This window comes from Ornithorhynchus anatinus, chromosome 2 (assembly GCF_004115215.2).
Source record: "Ornithorhynchus anatinus isolate Pmale09 chromosome 2, mOrnAna1.pri.v4, whole genome shotgun sequence".
In the NCBI taxonomy this organism is placed as follows: Eukaryota; Metazoa; Chordata; class Mammalia; order Monotremata; family Ornithorhynchidae; genus Ornithorhynchus; species Ornithorhynchus anatinus.
In genome coordinates this window covers 155,054,700-155,066,885 of record NC_041729.1, presented here as the reverse complement: position 1 = coordinate 155,066,885, position 12,186 = coordinate 155,054,700, and the positions used below count along the sequence as shown (strand labels likewise).

Genomic DNA, 12,186 nt, shown 5'->3' with positions numbered 1-12,186 from the left:
GGCCTTGGGCAAGTCACAACTTCTCTGTGCCTCAGTTTTCTCATCCATCAAATAGACTTTAAATATCTATTTTCCCCCTCTCACCTAAACTGTGAGCCCCATATGGAATAATAATGTTGGTATTTGTTAAGCGCTTACTATGTGCAGAGCACTGTTCTAAGCACTGGGGTAGATACAGGGTAATCAGGTTGCCCAACGTGAGGCTCACAGTCTTAATCCCCATTTTACAGATGAGGTAACTGTGGCATGAGGTAACTGTGGCCCAGAGAAGTAAAATGACTTGCCCACAGTCACACAGCGGTTAATACAAGCTTGGCACATAGTAGGCGCTTAATGAATAGCACAATTTTTAATTATTCTTATTATTATTGTAATTATCATTAAAACATAAAGATTTCTTTCTCTCTCATCACCATCTACATCGTTCACTAAGGGACCTCTAAATCATCCCCCAGTCCAAAGGATCCTAGGGAAAATCAGTTCATTTTAAAGTCAAGTTTAAAACGGATGAGGAGAAGCAGTGTAGTCTAGTGGATAGAGTAAGAGCCTGGGAGTCTGAAGGACCTGTAATTTATTTATTGTAATCTGTAAATCTGTAATTTATTTGTATTGATGTCTGTCTCCCCGCCTCTAGACTGTAAACTCATTGTGGGCAGGGAATGTGTCTGTTTATTGTCATACAATAATAATAATAATAATAATAATAATAATGTTGGTATCTGTTAAGCACTTACTACATGCAGAGCACTGTTCTAAATGCTGGGGTAGATACAGGGGAATGAGCTTGTCCCACGTGAGGCTCAGTCTTCATCCCCATTTCACAGATGAGGGAACTGAGGCACAGAGAAGTGAAGTGACTTGCCCACAGTCACACAGCTGACAAAGGGCAGAGTCAGGATGTACTGTACTCGCCCAAGCACTTAGTACAGTGCTCTGCACACAGTAAGAGCTCGATAAATACAATTGAATGAATGACCTGGGTTCTAATACCAGCTCCACCACTTATCTTCTGGGTGACCTTGGGCAAGTCACTTCACTTCACTGTGCATCAGTTCCCTCATCTGAAAAGTGGGGATTAAGACTGTGAGCCCCACTTGTGTCCAAACCAATTTGCTTGTATCTACCCCACCACTTAGTACTGTTCCTGGCACACAGTAAGAGCTTAAATACCACAATTATTATACATTCACTTTTAAGTAGTATAAACCAGAACCTCTGTACCAGAATCAAACTGGACCACATTCATTCAGTCGTATTTATTGAGTGCTTACTGTGTGTAGAGCATTGTACTGAGCACTTGAGAGAGTACAACAATAAACAGATTCCCACCCCACAAAGTGTTTACAGTCTAGATTGGGGGAGACAGATATCAGTGCAGATATCAGTGCAAATAAATTGCACATACGCACATAAGAACTGAGGGGCGGGGCCGGGGGGAGAACAAAGGAAGCAAGTCAGGGCAACACAGAAGAGAGAGATAGAGGAGGAAAGGAAGGGTTTAGACTGGGAAGGCCTCTTGGATGCTTTCAATAAGCCTTTGAAGCAGGGGAGGGTAATTGTCTGTTGGATTTGTGGGGTGAAGGCACAGCAGGCCAGAGGCAGGACATGGGCTAGGAGTTGGCAGCGAGATAGGCGAGATTGAGGCAGAATGAGGTTGGCATTAGAGGAGCAAAGTGTGTGGGCTGGCTTGTTGAAGGAGAGTAGCAAGGTGAAGTAGGAGGGGACAAGATGGTGGAGTGCTTTAAAGCCGAAGGTGAGATGTCTTGAAGGCAGGAGAAAATGCGAGGTTGCGGAGGAGGTAAGAGATCTGGTCTGGAGATGTAGATTTGGGAATCGTCTGAATAGAGTTGAGGTAGTTAAATCCGTGAGAGTGAATGATTCTCCAAGGGAGTGGGTGAACATGGAGAGTAGAAGGGGACCCAGAATTGAAACTTGAGGGACCACCCCCCCCCCCAGTTAGGGGATGGGAGGCAGAAGAGAAGCCCTCGAAAGAGATTGAGAATGAGATGGCAGTTAGGAGAACCAGGAAAGGGCAGCATCAGTGAAGCCAAGGTTGGACAATATTTCCAGGAGAAGCGGGTGTTCTACAATATCAAAGGCAACTGAGGAGGATTAGGATGGAGTAGAAGTCGTTGGACTTGGCAAGAAGCAGATCATTGGTGACCTGTGAGAGGGCCGTTTCCGTGGAGTTAAGGGGCCGGAAGCCAGATTGGAGTGGATCAAGGAGAGAATTAGAGAAGAGGAAGTAGGTGTAGACAACTCGCTCAAGGAGTTTGAAGAGGAATGGTAGGATGGAGATCGGTCGATAACTGGAGGGAGCTGTGCGGTCAAGGGAGGGTTTTTTTTTTAGGATAGGGGAGATATGGGCATGTGTGAAAGCAGTGGGGAAGAAGCCATTGGAGAGCACACAGTTGAAGACGGCTGTTAGGGAGGGAAGAAGAGAGGTGGCGAGAGTATTGATATTAGGCCAATTCAGCCCCAGGTACAACTAGTTTCTGAACCCAGGGGAACAGGCCCTGATCGTATATATTTATGTTACCCCACTATTTTAATAGGAAGAGATCATTTTGATGCAAAAATAAGGTGACTCATAAAAATCTAAAAAGCTAGGGATGGTAGTATAAAGGCCAACTTCATGTCACCCACTAAATTTCCCTCTGAACTGTTCTGGTTTTTCAATTTCAGGCTGTGGTTTTCCTGGTAGTTGGCATTATCTTCATGATCGGAAGCATGGCCCTCATTGTAATTGACTGGATCTACAATCCTCCAAATTCCAAGCATCATTAACTCAAGGAAAAGGAAAAGAACTTTTCCCCCCATGGAAATGGTAGCAGGATGTGCTCCAAAGACTTTTTGTCATTTCAATGGGAACGTTATCCATGGAAAGTAACAAGAAGATTCCAAAGACTTTCACTAGTAATATCGCAAGAAACCTGTGGAATATTAAACCATTATTTACACCAAGGATGGTTGTTGACATATTAAAAGCCGGTGATGAAGGTTCGCAGGTTTCAATAGAGTAATGTTTGTGTGGTAAAGATGTGTTTGTGCTGCTACAATAGCAGGAGAAGGGTAGCTGCCTTATTACCAGCCATCAAGAGATAGCCTTTTTCCCCACTATTTTGATAGCAGTAATTCTGAGATGATGAAAAAATAATACCCTGGTGGCCTTTTTTTTTTTTTAAAAAAAAGAAGTCAGCTGGTGCCTTTTTCTAACTGAAATATATCAGCATGGTTTATGATCTGCACTGTTGTACAAGAAAGGTCAGAAGCCTTAGTCTGAAATGTCCAGTCATGATCTTTAAGGAAATATAATCACCATTCTATTCGGCCTGTCGGTGAAGCTGAGTTTTTTAAGTCTGTTAAACCAAAAAGTCGAGTTTTTAAAGTCTGTAATCTTCAGTCAACTGATTGTCCGAGTTTTTGAGACCTTACTGAATAAAGAGAGAGGCTTTACTTATATTACCAGTCTACCTGAGTAGGTGTTGTTTTATAGCTAAAACTGCCTGTTCTGGAAACATCTGGCTTGTAGACGTCAAAGTCCTCTTGTCGTACGTCTGAATGAACTTTATGTCATTGAACAAGTACAAATCTGCTCATACACTTGTCTTCCATTCTAACGCAAAGGGTTTTTAGGAGACCACAAAGCATGTGGAAATACACTATCCAGTATTGTTTGATACATTTTTATTTGCTAAACATTCAGTGCAGGAAACTGTGATTTGCTATATATTTATATATATATATATATATATAATCCTTTTCTGTAGCTATTGGAAGTTTAATGTATGATGCATTATTTTTTAAATTTTTTTTTACATGTGTAGCTTTTGCGTGTTTTCATAGTCACAAGACTTTATACTATTTTGGAAAAAAAAATAAGATTGGGGAGCTGAAAAAGTACATTTGTATATATCTGTCCAGTTAGAGAGCTTTACATTTTAAAATCCACATTATTCACTAAGTAATAATCCTCTAAAATGTTTACAGTGCCATAATCGACCACTCAAAGTCCAGCCCTTATGTTTTTTTCTCAAAAAAAAAAAAAGGGGGCAATGTTTTCTGCTATAAGAAGGTCTTTCCATTCAGCATTCCTAAAATGGGATCCTTTTTCATTTGCAAATATTCACCAACACTGGTTCAACCAAATATATGAAGTGCTTCACCATGAAAATAAAGCTGTTAAAATTAAAACTGAATATCAATTCTTCATTTTTACCATCTCTGATGATCAGTAGAGGAGAATGTGAGCTTATAGAGAATACCCACTCTATTTAGGGTCTGCTTTTTCACCTGATTTTCGAAAGAGCGAAGAACATCTACTGTACAATTTTTAATTGTATTTTAGAAAAGTAGGACAGAGGTTTTAGTGAAAATTATTGTTAAATATCGAGAGATCCATTTTTTACTGTAAAGTATTCTCTGAAGTTAAAGTCCTTTTAAGCTATATCTTTCAGGTACTACTTTCAATACAAACCCATAGAATTTCCCAGAGACGACCCATGTGTGAAGTGAGGAACTATGGTTCATTTCATTTTGGAAGTGAAGTCTTACCGAGCAGCTATTGCAACTTTGGGGTTAGCATCTTGTTAAGACTACGGTACTCAAAGGAGCCTGCCCATTTTTGTTTGCTGACTGTGAGCTCACTGTGGGCAGGGATTGTCTCTCTTTATTGCTGTATTATCCTTTCCCAAGTGCTAAATTCAGTGCTCTGCACACAGTAAGCGCTCAATAAATGCCATTGAATGAAAATATATCAAAATTAGCTGAGGCAACAGAAGAGCCTTCAGGTGCTGAAATTGGCCTTTGACCTACACTAAGTAAAACAAATTTGATCAAGACATCAAACCAAAAATATGGGTACAGTCAGGTCTAGTGTTTTATTTTACACTTGAAATGATGAACTCGGAAGAGTTATAGTTGTATAAAGTAGCAATCCTCAAATGCACTAATTGATTACAAATAGTAAACTATATCATTTTTGTCATGGTCAAATCATTTTTCATGTCATGCAGAATTGGAATTAACACATACTGCAGGACGGGATGCAATTAGTATTACATATTGATTAATTTAACCCCATTTGTAGATCAGCTGAAATTTTATTTTGTTTCCATTTGTAAGATGGTTCGATGTATTGGGGTTTTTTTTACAACAGAAAAATCTATATATTGATGCATATAATAAATGAACTTTTGAAAAGAGTACAGAGTTCTTTATGTCTGGTAAGAAAAGCATTGGGATAATTTTTGTGAGGGTAGTAAAGCACCATCTTTTCTATTTGGTTAGTTGTCTGCCAATTTAAATCTGTCTGAGAAGAATTAGCAATGTATGTGGTCAGTCCAGCCGATCAAGTTGCTTAGTCTTACAGACCAAGTAAGAGTTTTGGAGCAAGAAAGACTTTAAACGCAAGCAAACAAAGAGGGCTATTTCCATTTCTTTCTAGGGGAGAGAGATAAACAATATTCTTTGTTCACTTGCAAGGCAAATTAGGCAGATTTCCTTTTCAAGATGGTGCAATCAGTTACATGGGCAGAACAGAAGGAAAATGCAAGAATAGGAAAGGGGAGAGAAAGCAATGAAAACTCTCTGGGAGGGGTGGTCAGATGGTAAATTTGGCATTTTTGACACTATTTCTCTGGCTCAGAAATGATGTCAAAAATGTTAAAGTTGCCAGAAATGGTGGGGCAAATCACAAATGTCATTTAATACTGGAATGAAAGAACAAAAAGACAGAAACCATTCTGACCTGATAATATGGTTCTGGTTGCAAAGATAGTAATAAATGCTAACTATGGCTTCTTTTAAGCAGGATTATGTGCCAAGTACTGTTCTTACTCCTGGGATAGATCTAGAAGGATCAGATTAGATCACAATCCCTAAGTGACTGGGTAAGAACATGTGAAAACTTAGGAAGTCTGAAGGCTGATCCAGGACAATAACAGTATTTTTTAAGCTCTATGTGCCAGGCACTATACTAAGCCCTGAGGTGGATACAGTAATAATAATAATGGCATTTCTTAAGTGCTTACTATGTGCCAGGCACTGTACTAAGTGCTGGGGTAGATACAAGAAAATCGGGTTGGACACAGTCCCTGTCCCATGTGGGGCTCACAGTTTCAGTCCCCATTTTACAGACAAGGTAACTGAGGCACAGAAAAGTAAAGTGACTTGCCCAAGGTCACACAGCAGACAAGTGGCAGATTCAGGATTAGAACCCGTGACCTTCTGACTCCCAGGGCCATGGACTATCCACTTCCAAGAAAATCGGTTTGGACATAGTCACTGACCCACATGGGGCTCACAGTCTTAATCCCCATTTTACAGATGAGGAACTGAGGCCCGGAGAATTGAAGTGACTTGCACACGGTCATACAGCAGACACGCAGCAAACAGGAATTAGAACACATGACCTTCCGATTCCCAGGCCTGTGCTCTATCCACTACACCATGCTGCTTCTCAAGGTGCTTCCCAGCCAAGATAATAACAATGGTATTTGTAAAGAGCTATGTACCATGCACCGTACTAAGCGATGGGATAGATGAGTTAATCAAGTTGGACAGTCCCTATCCCACATAGAGCTCACAGTCTTAATCCCCATTTTACAAATGAGATAACTGAGTCACAGAGAAGTGAAGCGACTTGGCCCAGGTCACTGATTCTGGAGCAGTTGGAAGGGTTAGGCTTCCCCTTGGAGAAGCTCTAGATTCAAGTGAACTTCAGCAAAACGTTGCCTATGTCATCATCATGTTATGACACGTCTTCAGTATAAAACACACAGTGTCACGTGTCTCCGTGGCCGGTATCCTGCTCATAATGCAATGGTTCATGATATAGTCAATTATGGGATGCCTCTGGGTGTCCATCAGTATGCTGCCTTATGGGATGAAGGAGAATCACAGAGCTAAAGAAATGCAACAAAACTCAAAGGATCATAAGCCATGCCTAGAAAAATGCTGCAGCTTCTTCCTGTTCCTTGTCTCCTGCAGCCCAGGAAGTTACCACGATTATCAGGGTCTTTTTTAACCGTGGTTAGAACTAAAACTTCCCACTTTAGATTAAAACCAATCTAGAATTAAGCCAGAGGGGAGGAAGGGCAGACGTAGAAGGGCTGAACATTTAAATCACTGAAAAACACCTTTGCTTAAGGGAACAGTTTCATCCCTCAAGAAATTGGGGGCGGGGGTGGAGAGAGGCTATTATCAACTGTGTTTGGATAAAATCACACTTTGTAAATTTACAACATTCCATTCTAATAAAAACCAGTAGCCATTAACTGGGAATGACTTTGGATCCATACAAGTACAAGTTCACATTTCTATTGATTTTTTTTTTTTAATAATGTTTTCTAACCAGAAGTTGTGTGGACAGAAATCAAAGGTACAGCAGACTCTCTGGTAGCTTCCAGCAGCTCCTGTCAAGGAAAATAAACCTATATCGAAACATGCTGGGGTGTTGTTGTTTTTTAAAGGAAACAAAGGCCCAAGTCCAGCAACCCCCTCCAATTCTCTTTCATTTACCTACCTTCCTCCCATAGTGAGCGGAACACACTGTGTAAATTTACACTGCATTTAGAGAACTACAAAATCAGATCCTTTTCCAGGTCACAGATAAACCAGGGTTCTGAAATCACATGGCAAATAAGGGGTTGGACCATAACTATATGTTCCCATCACTGCAGTAGCAAATTATTTCCTCCCTGAAAAGAGACAGGATTGTCACGAGCCCCAGGTTGGTACGAACCAGGACACTCCTGGATCGGGGGGCCTCAGTGACACATAGCACAAGTCAAACCACATCTCTGATCACCAAGGTGACTGTGGAAAGTTTTTACTTAGTTTCACCAGTGACAAATACACACACTCACTCATTCCAAGGGTCCAGTACCATCAATGCCAATGTTTCTTCTTTTTGCTGCCTTCTGCTGCTGGCGAGTGCTGCTCTCCTGCCACTTCCAGTGCTCCTGGCAAGCTTCCTTCTTACTTCTCTGCATGTTTCTGCTCCTCTTTGTGCCACTTCCACGTGGTCCCTCGCATTTCAAAGCAACCAGCTTTGATCAGCCTTAGGCATGACAGCTGTGGCTCTACGTAGCAGTCAGTGATTGGCCCAGGCCCGTTACCTGGTAGAACAGGAAGAGAAAGCCATGCCTCCTTCCATGTTCTGCCCCTCAGGCCAGCAATCACCTGCCCCAGGAAGAGCCCACCAGTCTTTTCCTTGTTGCTGTTTGCAGGATTACAAAGAGTCATTAAATAAGGCAGCTGGTTGTGGGCTTAGTGCAAGGATCAGAGCCCAATCCCTACCTAGGCTTCACTGTCCCCTGTTGAGGCTTTCCTAGCAGAAAACAGACATACGGTTGCACCTGACACCATCTGCTGCATAATCAATGATGTTTTAAACACATAGATTATTTCTCCAGGGAAAGCCCCTGCACACACTTACGTGTCTCAGATCCTTTATGTTCCTTTCCCTGTGGAACGCAGGTTGTCACTTCTCAGTCTCGGAGGGGAGGCAAGGGGAGACTGGGGCTTAAAATAACATTCCAAACATGGAGGACCTGGTTTCTAATCCTGACTCTGCCATTTACCTGTTGGGTGACCTTGGACAAGTCACTTAACTTCTCAGTGACTCAGTTTCCTCAGCTGTAAAAAGGAGATTCAATACATGTTTAAAAAGGAGATTCAATACATGTTCTCCCTCCAGCTGAGACTGTGAGCCCCATTTGGGGCAGGGACTGTATCCAAACCAATTATCTCATAACTATGTCTGGCATATATTGTTTGGCAGTAATATTACCCCAGTAATATTTTTGATCTCTAAGACCACCGCTGCACAGGAGAGTCAGAACACCTGAAAATGGGATGACTGCATCCCAAGACTAACCATTTATTTTCATCAATAGCTTTATTTAGAAAGTTTAAGTCACTCCTCCAGCTACAACTTAGACCTCAGAGTCACTCAATTTGCCCCATCTGTAGTGGTGTTGGAAGTTAGAATTCATTTATCTCCTCTTATTTTGGCAAGGTGAGCCTGAACTGGATTGGTGCTAAATGTGGTGGTGAGTTCATATTTATTCAATCAGCCAATCATATTTAATGAATGGTTACTGTACTAAGAGCACTGCACTAAGCACTTGGGAGAAGAGAAGATAACAGAGTTGGTAAACACGTTCCCTGGCCACAGCAGGCTTACGTGAAAATTTGGTAGATCTGTTTGTCCTCGGAGATATCGGGGGAAGCGGGCAGGGGGAGAGCCAAGAGGGTACTGATCTAGCCATCAATCAACTAATGGTATTTATTGAGCACTTACTGTGGACAGAACACCATACTAAATACAAATAGAGTTGGTGGCACAATCCCTGCCCACAAGAAGCTTCATTCATTCGATCATACTTACTGAGCGCTTACTGTGTGCAGGGCACTGTACTAAATGCTTGGAAAGCACAATACAGCAATAAAGAGTGATAGTTCCTGCCCACAATGGGTTTATAGTCTAGAGGGGGAGACAGGCTCTAAATAAATTACAGAAAGAGGAAATGGCAGCATGAAGGGTTATGTATATAATTGTTGTGGGGCTGAGGGCGGGATGAATATTGTAACTCTGGCTCTGTCGCAAGCCTGCTGTGTGACCTTGGCAAGTCACTCATTCATTCATTCATTCAATAGTATTTATTGAGCACTTACTATGTGCAGAGCACTGTACTAAGCGCTTGGAATGAACAAGTCGGCAACAGATAGAGACAGTCCCTGCCGTTGGACGGGCTTACGGTCTAATCGGGGGAGACAGACAGACGAGAACGATGGCAATAAATAGAGTCAAGGGGAAGAACATCTCGTAAAAACAATGGCAACTAAATAGAATAGAGGCGATGTACAATTCATTAACAAAATAAATAGGGTAATGAAAATATATACAGTTGAGCTGACGAGTACAGTGCTGAGGGGATGAGAAGGGAGAGGGGAAGGAGCAGATGGAAATGGGGGGAAAAGAGGGTTAAGCTGTGGAGAGGTGAAGGGGGGGTGGTAGAGGGAGTAGAGGGAGAAGAGGAGCTCAGTCTGGGAAGGCCTCTTGGAGGAGGTGAGTTCTCTGTGCCTTTAATTTCCTCATCTGTAAAATGGTGACTAAATAACTGCTCTCCCTTCTTTTTAGATTGTGAGCACTATGTGGGACAGGGTTTGTTCCAGTCTTCATAGACTATCTACTTAGTAGTGAGTTTGGTGTTTGGCATATAGTGGTAAGTATTCAATATACCACAAATTTTCAATCAATCACAATCAAGTCAGGGTCCAGCAAGCAGCAATGTCAGCAGGGGAAGGAGGGCTGGGGGCGTCCTCAGGACCACATGCAGTATGGCCTAGGAGATAGAGCACGGACCTCGGAGTCAAAAGGACCTGGGTTCTTATCCCGGCTCTGCCACTTGTCTGCTGTGTGAGCTTGAGTTAGTCACTTCACTTCTCTGTGCCCCAGTTCTCTCATCTGAAAAATAGGGATTAAGACTGTGAGCCCCATGTGTCCAATCTGATTTATGTACATCCACCCCAGCGCTTAGTACAGTGCCTGAAACATAGCAAGCTCTTAACAAACACCATTATTATCATTATTATTATTATTATTATTATGTAGATTGAATCAGGCCTTGGGCAGAGAGGAGTTTGGACTGCAACCCCCGCATTAGGATAATTGTTTCCTGGTCAGTTCGCTGGTCTTCTCATCCAAAATGAAAGTCTGAACATTCACATTCATAGAGCGATGGGCACGTTTCTTCAATTACCACCTGTTTTTCAGCTTGAGGCTTTGGAAAGTCACCAAATCTCATTTCGTGAGTAATAAGCTGTCTGGAATTGGTCTACTGAAATCACAGTTCCCAGATGGAGAATCAGAGTGTCTTGGTATTGTGTGCTTATACAGCTAATTTGTGGATGGGCAGATTTAGTTGCAGGTTTATGTAGGTCTCTTATCCTGTACCGGCTAATCTCTGCAGGTTTCTGAGGGTGTTTGGGATGGGGTGGTACTGGAGTTGTGATTTCTGTGTCCAATTTTATCTTGCAGGAAATTAGCAGTAAAACCGTTAAGTTGGAACATTCTCTCAGTTCCTTCTTCTTCTTTATGGCATTTATTAAGCACTTATTATATGCCAGACTCTGAACTAAGCACTGGGGTGGATAAAAAATAATCTGGTTGGACAAAGTCCCTGCCCACATAGGGCTCAGTCTTAATCCCCGTTTCACAGATGTGGTAACTGAGGCACATAGACGTTAAGTGACTTAACCAAGGAAGATCAAACAGCAGATTAGTGGTCAAGTCAGAATTAGAACCCAGGTCCTTCTGACTCCCAGGCATGTGCTATATCCACTAGACCATGCTGCTTCTCAGTTGCTCTGTCAAGGAGTTTGTGGCTCCTGACAGGAGAACTGAAGAGCTCTTTTTAAGTGGACCTCTGAATCTTACCTCGGTATATAGGACCTACTAACAGTGATAATAATAATAGTAATTGTGATATTTGATAAATTCTTACTATGTGCCGTGTGGCGAAGCTCTTGGAAAGATGCAAGGTGATGGGTCAGTCCCAGTTCCCATCCTATTTGGGGATCACAGACTGAGTAGGAGGGAGAACAGGTCTTGATTCAATATTTTTCAATATTCAATATTTTACTATTGAGGAAACTATGGCATATAGAAGTTAAATGACTTCCTTAAGGTCACAAAGCAGGTGGCAGAGCCAGGATTAGAACACAGGCCCATGCTCTTAGCAGTACTATTCATTCATTCAATAGTATTTATTGAGCGCTTACTATGTGCGCAGCACTGTACAAAGCGCTTGGAATGTACAAATCGGTAACAGATAGAGACAGTCCCTGCCCTTTGATGGGCTTACAGTCTAATCGGGGGAGACAGACAGACAAAAACAATGGCAATAAATAGAATCAAGGGGAAGAACATCTCATTAAAACAATAGCAAATAAATAGAATAGTACTAGTAGTAGTAGTAAGTATAGGAGGCCCACTGATGGCAAAACACTGTACTAAGCACTTGGGAAAGCAGCACAGAAGTATGAGAAGCATTCTCTCTCTGCCTATAGGAAGCTTACACTCTAATGGGAAAGAGAGACTTAAAATATTTACAGAAAGTGGATCCAGGATAAATACTTGATTGCAAATTGGATAGATAAAGATTCTAAACCGGTCTT

The 12,186-nt window shown here is 41.9% G+C and overlaps 1 protein-coding gene across 3 annotated transcripts in view; it reads left to right on the top strand.

Annotated features, from left to right (window-relative positions):
* Window positions 1-5,204, top strand: part of SLC38A4 (solute carrier family 38 member 4) — a 175,246-nt gene extending 170,042 nt beyond the window's left edge. For 2 of the 3 annotated variants that reach the window (XM_029057882.2, XM_029057881.2), the window contains exon 16: window positions 2,686-2,787. In XM_029057882.2, the coding sequence (XP_028913715.1) occupies window positions 2,686-2,787 (102 nt within the window). Of the gene's footprint in view, window positions 1-2,685 lie in introns of all 3 variants that reach the window. The other variant, XM_029057880.1, reaches the window with a different exon arrangement.
* Window positions 5,205-12,186: the final 6,982 nt, after the last annotated feature.